Source organism: Lepidothrix coronata, unplaced genomic scaffold (assembly GCF_001604755.1).
Source record: "Lepidothrix coronata isolate B3197 unplaced genomic scaffold, Lepidothrix_coronata-1.0 Scaffold112, whole genome shotgun sequence".
In the NCBI taxonomy this organism is placed as follows: Eukaryota; Metazoa; Chordata; class Aves; order Passeriformes; family Pipridae; genus Lepidothrix; species Lepidothrix coronata.
The window spans coordinates 1,588,845-1,604,217 of NW_016690292.1; the positions used below are offsets into that span (position 1 = coordinate 1,588,845).

Here is a 15,373-nt window from a genome sequence, read left to right on the forward strand (position 1 = left end):
ATGTGTTTTGCATCAGAACACCTAAAGAGCATCAAAGTCTTAGGACCTAAACTAGTTAAAACGTGCTGATTTATCATGGTAAAAGGACCGAATCTTTAAAATGTTCTGAAAGTTTCGTGTGAACAAGAATACCATTAATGTATGCATCATAAATTTAAGGATCTAATATTTCATATATCCTTGAGCATTTCCATGTTTTTATCACAGAGAAAAGGAGCTGCTTTAGTTTTTCCTCTATACACTCTTTATTCTCTCTTTTTATGTCAATTGATGTAGTTTTTTAAGCCACATAAGGAGAATTTCAGTTGTTGTCATTATAATGTTGGTACTTTCTGCATTCCATCTGCACGCAAGTATGAATTGCAGTGTGATGCTATAATAAATTATAGGTATCTCTGTTAAAGTATAGGGGAATTAGTTCTAAAGATGAAGTTTTTTCCTTGTTTTCTATCTTTCTTTATATTTTAATGCATTAAGGAAGCATGTAACTAGTGGACATTGTCTTAGTGTCTTACAATACCTGGCATTTTGATTTATCCTCATGAAAAATGTGCAAAATGTCTGATAATGTTATGCAAAAAAAAAAACAAACATGAAAGTTTTAGCATTCATGAAGTTCATGTGTGCATCTCCTTCCCCAGGACAATCACGTCTCTCCGGAGTGAACTGATTCCACATCTGGTTAGGAAACAGTTCTCTTCTCCCACATCATTGCAACAAGGACTAGATAACAAAGAAGAGGACCAAAAGAAAAGAGAACAAGCATCCCTAGGTCAGTACAAGTATCAAAAATTTGGGTATGTGAAAGTTAAAAAAGTCCATATGCTGCAGCTGAGTTATTGAGTAGAGTACAGAATTAGCCTGAAACACTAGTTTGGAGATCTGGGGGTTTTTTTTCTCATGAGAAGAAAGATTCTAGCAGATTTCTTTTTCAAGCAGTATTATGCATTATATAAATTCTTTTGTCCTTCCTTATTTTGATGTAAATCATAAACAAGTCAGCTAGGGGCTCTGTATTTTTTCTTCCAGAGTACAGGATATATAAATGCATTTTTGAAAATGTAATTTTAGGAGGGAGTTCCTAAAATTGCATCGGACAACAGGCTAAGCCTTAACCACCCTGCACTGGGAACTGGACAGGATCTCAGATCTTGGAACCTATTTTTAACATTTCCGCTGTCTCCTTGTGTGACCTTGGGCAAAACATTGCATCTGCCCTGATTCCTTGATTCACACCTGCAGAATAAAAATAAGCACTTACTCACTACATGTGATAAAATCTGTTAATGATTGCTAAGTATCCAGCCATTGAGATGAGGTGAGGCAAAGATTTCCCTTCACCAACACTATTTTAATGGTATTCCTCTTCAGAAAGTATTTCATTAAGTCCTGTCTTAACTTCATGCCATGTGTGTGTTCTCCAGACATTTATAGTTTCATAAAGGAAGATAATAGCTTGCTGAAACCTGCTCCAGATAACTCGTGTTGGAATGATCACAGAGGAGATATGACTGAAACTCTCCACGAAGGAAAAGTGCGCTGCTACGTCCATATAATGAAAGAGGGGCTGTGCTACCGAGTGAACACTCTTGGGCTGTATATTGAAGCAAACAGGCAGGTGAGGAAAATACAGAACTGCCTCCTGGGAATGCAGCAGTAGTTTATGGCACATTTTACCCTCCAGGAGTGGCTCCCTGCGATACAGCTGAGGAGTATGTGGGAATTGAACCCCTGCCATCTTATCTAGGCACATCGCCCTACTGCTTGCTGGATAGGGATGTGAGGCCAGGAAACAGGTCTGTCACTAATTTACTCCATGGCTTTGATTTAGCTAAGAAAACCTTCACCCCACACACTCCTGTGTTTTTGAGGGGCTGGGGCAAGACGTGCAGCCAAAGAGCCAAGAAGTGTGGAAAATAAGGATGGAAGTGGCTTTGGTAGCTTATCTAATCAATGTCCTCCATGTCCTAAAGGCAAGATCAGTTCTGACTGGACTCTTCCTAGTAGATGTTTGTCAGTGATAATGACAAAGGTTATTAGCAATTTGCTGGAAGACTTAAACTACCCTTACATTTAAATTGCCTAATGATTTCCATAATGAAAGAATTATTTTATGAACAGGTTTCACTGCAGTGGTACTTTGGGTAAACACAGAGGTGAAAGGTTGATCTGTTGCAGCATCTGTTGCAGCTTTCACTTTCACACTACTGAGAATTCATAAAATAAAAAAATCACTGGGGAGGATTAGAGAAATCCTGTACTACCTAATGAGCTGCTGAATAAAAGCTCTTAATATGTTTGTGGGGTGGAGATTTAGGTCTTTTGGGGGGGTTTTACTACACTGGCTGATGCAATGTACAAGTTCTCACTTTGCTCTGCTAGTGATGAACTTCATTGCTATCAGGAGTGGACAGCTTCCTCTAGTTTTGAAAGACTTAGGAGTGCGATAAGGAAAGACTCAGGATTTCTGGAAGTGGGGCTGGGAGAGCAATAATGTTGTATTGGGAATCCTGGAAGTGGTCACTGCCTTGCATTTGCTCTCAGATTGAGCTGATTTTGTTTAAATAACATGAATGGATTAATTCATGCAAATCAGAATTGCAGCATGGCAGCGTGAGTTTACACACTGGAGCTCTTTGTCCTTGGTGCCTGTAGAGGAACACAGAAATAAAATTATTTGCTTTGTGGCTGGAGACATGAGGAAGAGAGGCAGCATTGCTGCCTGTCAGAAGGAGAAAACTTTCCCCAAGAATAGCAGGAACAAGTGTGCCCAAAGGGTTAAAGGTGAACACCGCTTGCTAGGGGAAGTGTGCGTGTACATTTGGCAGCAGCCACTTCAGTAAAAAGTTATTGACTTAAGCCAGTCAGACTCCATGTGGGCTTTTTTGTGTTGGTTTTTTGTTTTTTGGTTGGTTTTGGTTTTTTTTTTAACCTAAATATTCTACATTTTGGTCAGTTCAGGAAATATGTTTGCTCCTGGGTGGTACAAAGAATTAGTGTTTTGAAATCACATTGGGGCCTTCAACTTTGTAAAGGATTTTCTTTGAATTTTTACCTTTTTCAGGATGGTAAAATTTTGAAGGAAACTATGTTGAGATAAAATGTAAAACGGACCTTAATGAGGAGTTGTGAGAAAGGAGTTCCTTTTTTCAGTGCCACCACATTTTGTTTGCTAATCCTCATAAAATATACACAATTAATTTGATCTGCTTTTTTTACCTGTTTTGTTGGTCATTAAGGAAGACTTTTGGTATCTTGTTTGCCCTTGTCTTGGTCTTCACGGACCAGATTCTGATTCCCTTTGCTGCAAAGCCAGGACCTGTAGCATTGAGGTCCAAAAAGACAGGGTTATGGAGCAGTAGCAGTCCAGTCCAGTAGCTGCAGGAAGGAATGGCATCCTAACCCTCGCCCTTCTGGTGAGGAAACAGTTTGCTCACATCATTTCACTTCCAGCTGGTTTTCTGGATGCCTGCAGCCTGTGTGTGGGCAGGTGGGTTCAGGAGGGAGTTATCTTCAATAGCAGGAAATAGTTTCTTTGTAAGATGAATTAAATCCAAACACATCTTAAACCTTGCTTTGACCCAGGCACTCCCTCTGACTCCTGCCCCCAGTCTAACCTTCCTTTTCAGAGTAAAATGCTTGAGCTGGTAGCTTTCTTGGGTTACCCCTCAGGCTGCACTACCATTGACTGATTCTAATAAGGTCTTTGCTCTGGCCAGTAAAATCCTTTATTTATTTCACCACACCACCTTTCCACTGAGGAGGGCAAGAGCCTTTCTTCATTTCTTTCCCTTCCCACGGATCAACAGTGGATAGCAGGAATTTTTCCAGCCTATGCTGTAGGTATTCTTTGGTGTGTGTTCCTTGCTTGGATCTGTGTGTCAGGTGAGGACAACGTCCCTTCACCCAGCCAGCATCATCTGGGTGGATTGGCCGAGTTTGTGGTGTTCTGGTAAGCTGATGGTTTTCTCTAGTGCCTGCACCTTGGACTGAAGGATCTAATCTACTCTTATTTTTTAAAAAATAAACAAAACACAAATCCAGTGGGAAGGACCAACTACAAGATGTAAAGAGCTACAGATGTGAAAATGTCTACTGGGGACAACAGCCAAATAGAAATGATACCTCAGATGTGTGAGTTCATCTGAGCTCACCTCACTCATCTGGATGAAGCATCAATTGTGAAAATTCTTACCATGTGAAAACCAGCACTATTTATCCATCCTTGCATGCTGGAAGGGAAAGAGGCTGGTCATATTATAAATATCCAAATAATTTCCTGCAACTATCATCTCATTTGAGATCTTGAGATGTATTTTCTGATCTGATCCCATCTTCTTCAGATCTGTGGGATTTGCTTCTTGAGGTTCACTCCCTAGCCATCAGCCCTTGTTATCCCAGCTTTCTAAGGAGGTCATTTTACACAGTTGTACTGTATGGCAGTTCCTTCATAGCAACTTTGGAAATTGCTGGCAACATTCAGCCAAATTCAACAGAGCAATAAAGATCTCAAAGATAAACTTTTCTAAGATTTTTGTAAAAATAGGTGCCTGTGTAAAGAAAAGAGAGACTTAATGAGTGCTGCTCCCTCCCTTTAGGCAAACCCAGTTGCACCATCACTGTGCTGAGACTCCAGCTGACCTCCCAGATGGACAGTCCGTGCACACATCCTGGCTGGCCAAACAGCATGTGGGGAGCTCCTCAGCAGCCCAGCACACACTGCCTCTCTCTCAGGAGTTCAGTTTGCTATGGCACACGGACCTCTTAGCCCTCATGCATCACTTTGCCACCTTCTGAGTCCCCCGTGTTTCTTTGACTGCCATCTCTGTCCTACCGAGACACATCATACATTGCATCACCCCTGTCTGTGCATTGCTGCAAGGCTCCCACCTCCCCTGAACTCCCCATCTGGGCTGTCATCACCTCCTCTGTGGTGTGTGACCTTGGCCCCAGCCTGACGCCAGGAGATGCAGAATGCCTCAGGCTGCTCTTTCACCCACAAAAGGAGGAATGATGGAGTGATATCCCATCCTCCTGCAACGCGGGCTCCTCTTTCTTTTCAGGAGCCAGTTCAGAATTGCTCTCCATGGATTTGTTCTTGGCTACATCATGGGCTGTGTCTCTCTCTATTACCATCGCTGCTTTGCCTGCTTATCTAACACCTACCTTCTCCCTGTCAAGAGCCTTTTCTTGTGCAACTTTCTACCATCTGGAATAGCCACTTGATCAACTTTAGTTTCTTTCTGCTTAAACACCTGAAATACAATTTTGTTGCCTCTACCTCAGTGTGCTACCTTGTGGAGCGGGTTTAACATAGTCATCTTTTTAAGCCAGTTTACAGATTTATATTTGGTATTACTTGCTTCCCTCCCTTGCTTTGCTGGACAGCGTAAAACACACTGAGCAGCAATTGCAATGGCAGATGCCGGATATTGTAGTAACGTACAGGATGTCACTGTGTTCAGCTGGAGCCAACCCGCTGCTGCTGATCCACTGCTTCTCCACAGGTGGGAAGCTAAATCGAGAGGAGACATGCAGTGCACTGCAGTGGCGGTGTGTACCTGTCTCCTTTACAAAAGTGGAAGATAATAAATCACACTTGGTGGACATTTAAAATGCAGTAACCTACCTTTTCCTGTAAATTAAAATGTTTATGACAGATGCAGTAGTGCAATAGAAACCAAAACCATCTTTGAGCTGTTTATGTAATGTGTGGGTACAGCACTGTCATGTTAACTTGTGATGTGGGTTTTTCCATCCAGGTTCCCAAGCTATTGCTTAATCTGGGTCTGGAAGAGCCACTGGTTCATGGGTCTGCACAGATCACTGACAGGGGCATGGTAAGTGTTCCCTTTTTCCATCTCTGCTCTTTCAATACAATTTGCACACACTTTGCTTCAAAAATTGCTTGCTAAAATTCAGTTCCATTGTTGGAAGTGAAGCTGAGTTCTGAAGTGTGGAATGGCAGCCCAGGTGATCCAGCCCAGAATCTCCTGTAGACTCACCCATGGGTTCCTGCCTTTTAATCTCTGTCTTTTAAAATGTTTGATAAAAATTCTTTCTTACTCCAAATACCCCACTGCAGTCTCTTGTTCCCTGATGGCAGTTCCTGGTAGTTGAGCAGTTTGCCTCCCAAAGGACACCAAACCCAGAAGGGGTCAGTATTTTAGCTTTGCTTCTCGCTAAAGTATTTTGGTTGAAGACCAGCTTCAAGCCTCCCTTTGACAGGTCTCACTGGGCAAATCTGAGTGAAACCAGTGAGTACCAGCAGGACTGTTCTTACCTTACTGCATGAGACCTACAGAACCAGACCTGCTAATGGAGTTTGACCAAGCTAAAGGACCTTGAGAAGACTGTCCAACTGCCCAAATTTCTGGGTCTTTCGTCTGCCAAGGATCCCTCAGGGTAGAGCATGGTAAACTTTGTTGATGAGTGCTTGAGACATACTGTTTAGACAAGGTGTATGGAGAACACATATTGGAGAAATCCTTGTGCTTTTGCTAGTTTCTGTTGTTTTCTTCCTCAGGTGGGATCAGACAGTATCATTGGGTCATCCACACAAATCGGGGAGAAGACATCCATTAAACACTCCATCATCGGCAGCATGTGTACCATAAAGGACAAAGTTAAGATAACAAACTGCATCATCATGAATTCTGTTACAATTGAGGAAGGGTACGTTACCTTTTTGTACCTTGGTTCCCTAAATTTGCGGTTTCTTTTTCTAGATCGGTCCTGAGTCAGTCATTTTTGTCCTGTAAAGAATTCTCAGCTGGAAGAGATGATACCAGAGGGTGTGTTTCTAAAGACTGAGTCAGAAATAAGTCTCTATAACCAGTCTAGTAGTGCACAAGTGAAATGAATTAATGAGAGGACTGCAGTCTTGGAACATAAATTTCTTCTTTTTACAGTAGGTCCTGTCATCTTCAGAATGTGTAGGTAAGTCAAGTGGATGTATGAGTCTGTATGAGCTTGTGTGCCGTTCTTCCAAGCTTTATTTCAGCGGCTGGGTCTGTGAGTAGACCTAAAATAGAGGCACAAAACATATTTTGAAGTGGTACACTTACCAACTACAAATGTTCTTCTTGTGTCTGAACATTACAGCTTCACCTAAAATGTCATTTTCTTTGGCCCTTTTCTGTTGTCCTGCAGCTTTACTTTACCATTGCCTATGCTGAGTAATAGAATAAATGAATAAACTTTTCAAAGAGAAAATCTGCCAGCTAGCAGAGGTTTCTTGTGCACTAAAGACACTGACTAAATAGTTAGCCTTGAGCTGTACATTTCCAAATGTGGGAAAAGTGGCCTATCTGTAATTGTTGATGTCTGCATGCCCCCATCTTTCCATACGTGCTGGCTTCCTGTGGATGTCAGTGGAAAGGAAACTGCTGATTGAGTCTGTGCAGACCTGTATAAATTCCCTGCTCCTTCATGGCTTGAGGTTTTCTTAGGGCCTCAGGAAAAAGGCCAAGCTCTTAAAAAATGCCAAGTTGGCTCTGAAAGTTGCATATCTGAAAAACATAAAACCCCAAAGGATGTGGGGTCTATGGAGGATACTACTGTTACATAACTAAATTACAGGTAAGTATGGTACCTTACCACAAAGTGTTTGTCTTTAATAGAAATCCACAGTAATTTCAAGCACATCATAAATCAGAATTCCATTGAGTATAGAAAATAGCTGGTTTCCAGTTCAATCACAGATGGATCCAGTATAGCTGTATCACAAGCACTGCTGTCATAAAAAGTGGAGGAACCTCTCTCATTTGATCATAAGATGCTCTGTCACTTTGATTAATGAATTGATGCCACAGTCATAATGATATGGTTTTGCATATGAGGTCAGCAGCTTTACCATTAAATCACAGAGGCAGCTGGGTGTATAAATACTGCTATTTTTATGAAGAGTCCCAAATCACCTTGTGTTTGTCTGCATTGGTATATAGCAGTATTCTAAATCTTAAATCGAGCCCAGAGTCATTATGTTAAGCATTTCACAAAGTTCCACAAGCATCGTAAAGTTGGTGATATATTATTTTTTTAAGAGGGATAAACTGACTTTTGGGGTAGCATTTCTGTGAATTTCTAGAAAACAACGTCATCCCCAGTCACTCTCACTGAAAACAGTGTAGCCACCAAAGAGTGAAAAACCTCCTAGTCCCGGGGGTTTACCCCCTTTAGCTGCCCTATGGTTACTGCACACTGATGCACTGGAGTCTAATTTGTAATTATTCCTCTACAACCAGAATTAAGACTACAGACCCTGGATCTTTATTTCAAAGCATACTGTAATCAATATTGTGTACAACTGCACAGATACTGAGCTGATAAAGTATTTCTTATGGAATCATGGTAAGTCTTAAGATTAGAGGAGCATGAAATCATGCATACACAGGTAGTGAGAAACAGAAATATTCTAGCTGCTGAGTTTTGTTGAAAGAAACCTTGCATGTAGTGAAGGATTTGTATGTATTTTTTTCCTATGTATTTTGACTCTTTCATTACTTTGGTTAAATCTGATAGATTTTTGGTAAAATGTTAACGATTGTTACATGTGTCGATGGATCCATTTGCAACAGGTGGATAAATTATATGTGGTTTGGCTTTAAACTGCCCACAGTGGACAACTCCTTATGAACACCTCTCCTCCCAAGTGTCCCTAAAATAGCTCAGGCTTTATCTAATCACCAACTTCAGAAAACATCTTCGTCTTTAATTGGAAAGTCAGTATGTGTTGGCTGATATGCGTCAAAATGAGCATAATAAAGTGACAGATCTAATTAATTTTTTTTTTGTTGCACAGCAGATGTCCTACAAGTAAGTCAGTTTTACCATCTAAGGTACTGTATATTAGAAACTTCTGGAATTGCACTGAGAAGTGACAAAAAGTGTGTCATTTAAAGAATATACATTTTAATGCTGACTCGAATAGCTCAGCCACACTAATGGACTACTATATTAGTGCCTGAGTCAAATGTGAGTGGTAACTGAAGGTCATTCCCAGCAGTGTTCATTGCACATATTATGGAAAAGACAAAGATGTTTAGATAACTCAGAGAAGAAAGATCTGGTAAATCTTTTCTGAAAGTTGGGATACTGGGAACAACCAAATGCAAAAATTGTTCTGCATTCTAAGTTCAGTTACCAAGAGAGATGTGGCACTGCCTTGGTATTGCCCTTGCCACTTACATCACCTCCAGCTTCTCTGGGTTGAATCTTTTTTTTTTTTTTTTTCCCATCTCAGCTGAAAAAGTGATCAGCAGCTTCAATTCACTATGTCAATATAGAAAAACCCCAAAAAACAAAAAAAAAAACCCAAAAAACCAAACCAACAACCCCCTCCCAACCCCCCCCCCAAAAAAAAAAAAAAAAAAAGATGTAAAATGTTTATCTCTTGATAGTTTTCCTGTTATGTTATTTGGGGATCCTGTGCCATAGTTCCTGCAGCTTCAAGATGCACACATTATACCTCCAAACCAGAAAAAGGTTTTGAATAGCCTCACCACATTTTATACCAGCTTCTGAAATGGATAAATAGAATCTTGCTATGCAGGTGGGAAGCACCACAAGGTGCTTAGAACAAAACCAGATTCCTATTTTTAGGCTGTGGTTGGTTCATTATTGGAGGAACAGAGGTTATGGACTAGGTGGTGATGACCTTCCCAGCTGAATGGATCAAGGAACTGGGGTTAGCTTGGACAGTGCCATTGCACAGTGTTTGCAAATTATGATCTGTTCACTGGCAATGCCTGGTGCATTTGGTACTCTGGAGGATCAGTAGCAGGGTTTTTTGTTTTCCCTGGTGTGTAGGGCTTCTGTTACATTATATATGTCTCCTGTGAAGTGATTTGAGTAGATATGAATCCCCCCTTAGAAGAGATTACAGGGGATTAAAGAAGTTAGTAACAGGGCAAAATAATTGGTAGTCCTTTCTTAATGTGTTTCCCACTGTGCAGCTAATTCTTCCATCAATGAGACAATAAAATAGTGAAGATTACATATGTGCTGAATGATGGACATCCTTGACCAAGCTGGGAGGGATGTAATTTATACAGCAGCACAAGTGCTGAGAGATGGTGACTGCCCAGGTGACAGGCTGCAGCGGGGAAACGGTTCTTGTTTCCCTCTGGATGGCTCCCCAGAGCTCAGTGACAAATGACTGCACTGAGTTACATAGTTGGAGAAAATCTACTAATCGAGCTGAAATTATAGGTCACTTGAAAACTTTGTCTATCTGAATGCTCCTGCAGTAGCTGTGTGTGTCCTTAGTCTCTGCAGTGGCTTGGGACTGCCCTTCTGTTTGTTCTGTTTGCATCAGAGGTGGAGCAGCACAACAGGATCCCTGGATTGATGCATCTTTTGTGCAGGAGTCCCTTCATTACATCTCAATTGCAAAGGGGCAATGTGTAACACCCACAGACTGACTGAAGCTGGTTACCATTTGCAAATGAAAAGTGATGTAGATATGCCCCTCTAATAAGCAAGGCTGGGAAACTGGTCACAACAGACAAGGGAAAGGCTGAGGTACTCAGCCCCTTTTTTGCCTTATTCTTCACTGGCAGTCTCTCTTCCCACACTTCTTGAGTTGAATGGACCACAAGACAGGGACTGATCAGAGGGCTGGAGCATCTGTCCTGTGAAGACAGACTGAGAGAGCTGGGGTTGGTCAGCCTGGAGAAGAGAAGGCTCTGGGAAGACTTCATTGTAGCCTCTCAGTACTTAAAGGGAGCTTATAAAAGTGATGGGTACAAACTTTTCAGCCCTGTTGCAATAGGACAAGGCCTGATGGTTTTTAAGTAAAAGAATGTAGATTTAGACTAGATATAAGGAAGAAATTCTTTGCTGTGAGGATTGTGAGGCACTGGCGCAGGTTGCCCAGGGAAGTTGTGGCTGCCCCTGGAAGTGCTCAAGGCCAGGCTGGATGGGACTCTGATCAACCTGGTCTAGTTGAAGAGGTCCCTGCTTATTTAAGGGGGTGAGGACTACATAGGCTTTAAATGTCCCTTGCAAGCCAAATGACTCTGTGACTCTATAACTGTGTTTCATTTGGTATACTTGGGCACACTTGGCTATTTTGAAATGAAACCGAGATATGAATGGATTAATTTAGTTTCAGGTTCCTGTTCTGACTTTTGTTTTGGCGGTTAGCGGTTGGTTTGTTGGGGTTTTTATCAAACATTGGCTTTATTTTTACCAGTTTTGTTGTTTTACTTGGTTTGCTTGCTTCTGGCAGGAAGAACATCTAATTGCTCTGGTCATACAGGACCTTGTGCCGAAGTGCTCTGAGCATTACAAATAATATTAACAGGAAAAACATGTTGAATCCTTTATTCCATCCCTGCATATAAATATTTCGAAATCTCTTGTTTGTTAGTAAAACTATCCCACTGTATACACTTACTGGAAAGAGCTTGGCCATTTTGTTATGTGCACAGTATGTCCTTCTTCCTTGGTCATGGAAAATGAACAGAAAAATTCAGGAGATGGGACTATAGTAGAGAAAAAAACCCACAATCTGTGGAACTACTTAGAGGTTAGTTGAAGAAGCAAGCCTGGAAAGCTCAGATAAATATCAAGTCCATAGTAAGGCATGCTTTGAAATGGTCTTGTTGACATGCTGGTAGTCAGTACCCCAGGGACTTTGTGCTAGATTTAGTGTCTGAAATGAAGTATTTTGCTGGGGTTTTTTTCTCAAGGAAGTACAAGAGAGCATTCTGCTTCAAATTATTTTTTATGGAAATCATAAATAGGCTGGTCTGATTATCAGAGAGGACAAATGGCACAAGATTTGCATCAAGATTTCACCTCTACAGATAGAAAGTACCAGATCCTCACAGAGTAACCAAAAAAGTTAAACCCGTCTCACCTATAATTTTGTCAGAAAAATGCTCATGGGGAATGATTTGGTTTGGATGATGGAAAAGATAAATGAAATGTCTAGTCAGATGCCTGGCACAGGCCAGAGAATTTTAGGCAGTACCTCCCGAGTTCAACTCGGCAGCTGTTGACTTAAAAGATGGTGGTCTTCATTTAAAATCAGGAACAATTTGAGGTCTATTGACCAACTCAGGAAGCTGTTCCAATGTTCCTTTTAGTCTCCTTATTTGCACTTGTAATGTATAGAGACACATCTCTGTTCCTGAGTGGTTTACAGTGGTCTGTGGTCAAAGATGCTGTGTGTGGCACAGGGGCTTGCTAGCACAGGTATAATTTGTGGGATGTAGAATCGCAAGCTCTGACGGGCAGATGTTCCTTCCTCTGGTATTTATGTTTTTGATACTTAACAGTTCTCTGTCTGGAGTTCTGCAAGGTTGCCCCTTTAATTATACAGTGGTGTCTTTGTCCTGGTGTCCATCCTGTGGATATATTTTGATGTGATGTCTCAAAAGATTCTTCGCCACTAAACTCCTCAAGCTGCATCTCAAACTGGTAATAGCAGTGGGAGAAGGAGACAATTCCTTCCAGAAAGGAGTTTGCAACAGGCAGTTGCTGGATAGCCTGATGCAATGGGCTGTCAGTTGAAGGACTGGGACTGCAGATGTGACTGAGGTTATTGTGTGGAGGGGCAGGAATCACTGAACAATATCCTGACTCTTTGTTTGTAAAGCTTACAGCATGTCGTTGGAACCACATAAAAACACATTACCCAGAAAGAACTGCTGAAATTCCCCTTAGCACACTGCTAAGGTCACCTTTTGGAAAGGGAAGGAGTTAAAAAGACAGGCAGATACGATTTGGGTCAGGCTGCACATGATGGCAGCAAACTGCAGAGTGTTGCAGCATCAGGGAACTTGGAATGCAAAGGAGGTGACACCAAAGCTTCAGGTTACAAACTGCAGGGAGGTGATGTTGAGGACAGAGGGAAAGCTGGACGAGTCCCACAGGGAGATGTAGTGAACCTTGGGGAGTTCTGACTCCCTGGACAGAAAGAATAGGCTGGATTAAAAATTGGTATGAAGGACCAAAGTACCCAGATTTGTCGAGGAAGAACTGGCACCGAAAATGTTACGTCAGCCAAAACTAGCATCTTCTTTCTTGAGTCATGTGAAGAGAGTAAGTTATGCACTGGATTTTGTTTAAGGTGTTTGGGGCTACCTGTGTGAAAGTAGATGGCACAGATGCCGTAATGTTACTCAGTGAGGGGACTGGAGAGAGACCACGTGTGACTGGTTAAAGGCTACTCTAGTTTACCACATGTCTTCAATTTATTTCTACTTTCTATGAGAAAATGTACAAAGGAAGAAAACAACAAGCAAGGAGAGCTAGATTGACTACTAACTGCAGATTGATTGTGAAGTTTATTGGTTGTTTCCTCAATAGTGCCAAATCAGCACCTGATGTAGAAACAGTCAGCAGTTTGAAGAAAGTTCTAATTAAAACCAGGATGGAATTGAGCCTTTATAGGGGTTCAGTGCCTAAGTAGTCTTTTTCCCCTTGGACAATGGCAGTACAAAGGAATGATCCTATTGCCAAGGCAACATATTTTACAGTATGTAACCTCGTGAAAAGGAATGAGGGGATGAGGTTGTTTCCAGCACCACAGCTTGCGAAGCTGGAGATAAAGATTTGCTTATGCTGGAATTCCCAAACATTTTGTATCGTGAATCATTTTTTAAGATGGGTTTTGTCTTCTGGACACTTTATCTCATGCCATCAATTGCCCCCCTGCCATATGCTAACCCTGGAAAGAAGAATGAGTTTAGAGTAGATATCACAGAAAGCACAAGAAAAGTGAGAACCTAACTCAGAAAAAGCACATGCTCAACTTAAATATATGGATAAAGTATATCATGGATATGTATAAACAAGGAATACATGAAGAAAGCTATGTATAGTCCTTGCCTGTAAAAAGGGCTCTTATTTCTCTTGATTATGTATCAGTTCTGTCCTTTCTGTCACACTTTTTGGCTTTAAACTAAACATTTTTGGTTAGGAACCATAATTTTCATTCTTCTATTTAATTCACTGCATATGCTATAGAAGATAGTGAATAGAGACAACTTCTGGCCAGCAGAGTTTGCAGGAAGATAAATTGAGGAAGAGAGAGCAAAGTAGGAAACTAGTGAGCAGGAAGCGGTGGAGCTACTTGCAGGACTGGTTTTCAGTTACTTTCAACTAAAGTAAAATTCTGCTGTACCTAATGTATTTAGGAAATTTCTCATGTAATACCTGTTATCTTGTGAATGTCTGAAACATTATTACTAGCAGCCCCTCAAAAAATATTTTTCTTCTGGCTAGCTTCCTGGTACATCAATCTGTCTTAAATAAATCACCTGTTCTTTAATCTCAGATGCAGATGTCTCCCTGATAGCGCAGGGAGCTCTTCCCAATTTTCCAAACATCTCGTACATCAAATGTTGAACTTAAAGCACAGATGAGCTCTGAAAAGTGGCATTTTAAAATATCTCCTCTCATTCTGCTTCTTCAGGTGGCCAGGGTTATGTCTGACTTCAGAGCTATAAATAAGCTCGTGCCTCCTGCTAGCCACATGGGTCTAATCGAAGAGTGTGGAGATTTTTCACAAGCTGCTGATTGCTGTTGGGTTTTGGTGGGAATCTGGGTGTGAGTGTCTCTGATTCTCTTCAAAATCTTCCCCCACTTGGGTGATGGAAGAAATTATCATGTTGTGCCAGAATTGTGTCTCTTAAATTCTTAAGGGGACGATGGAGTTGAACAAGTTCAGCTTGGATCTAAGAGGCCAGCTTCAGTTTGTAAGGGTGACACTTAAAAAAGCCTTTTCAGTGTCAACCTAGCCCATATGATATGGAAGCTGATTTAACCAATAATGCCTTATAAAGGGCACAGCTCTCAACCCAGAATTGCACTTGAAAAACTCAAGAGAAAGTGTCTTTTTACTGTGCCTGTTACCTCACTCGATCTGACTGTGCCAGATAGTGAGAAAGTAAGGCAAACCCAGAGATGAGAGTGAACATATAATTTTTCTGCTTTCTTTCCTTCACATAGACATCAGTAGCTTTTCCTGGCCATCAGCAGAGTGTCTGTAAAATCGTGCAGGACAAGGCCCTTTCTACTTCGCAAAGGAGAACCCAGAGGGAGATCAGTTTTCCTGCGTGGGGGGTTTCCTGGTGTAAACTCCTCGCAGCGTACTTTTGCTGAAGTGTGCAGTCCCGAGCTTGCAGCTACATAAAAGGCCACCAATTGGTTTGTTCCAAGATCAGCTGGATTTAACTGAAGTTTCAGAGGTGAGGCACAACCTTCCAGGCGACCTCCCCCGGCAGCCTTAGTTTCACTTAATAAAACACATTAAGGTAGGTTTGAGGCAATCCTTTAAGGTCAGTTGAACTTTCGTTGGAAAATACGAGTGCTGGCAAGTATATACAATCTGTAATGCAAAATGTTTAGGGTGTGGGGA

At 41.4% G+C, this 15,373-nt stretch overlaps 1 protein-coding gene across 1 annotated transcript in view; it reads left to right on the forward strand.

The window, feature by feature from the left end:
* Positions 1-15,373, forward strand: part of EIF2B3 (eukaryotic translation initiation factor 2B subunit gamma) — a 97,397-nt gene that overhangs the window by 69,264 nt on the left and 12,760 nt on the right. Inside the window, exons 6-9 of the mRNA XM_017824776.1 lie at positions 642-772; positions 1,425-1,618; positions 5,763-5,840; positions 6,527-6,675. Of these exons, the coding sequence (XP_017680265.1) occupies positions 642-772; positions 1,425-1,618; positions 5,763-5,840; positions 6,527-6,675 (552 nt within the window). The remainder of the gene's footprint in view (positions 1-641; positions 773-1,424; positions 1,619-5,762; positions 5,841-6,526; positions 6,676-15,373) is intronic.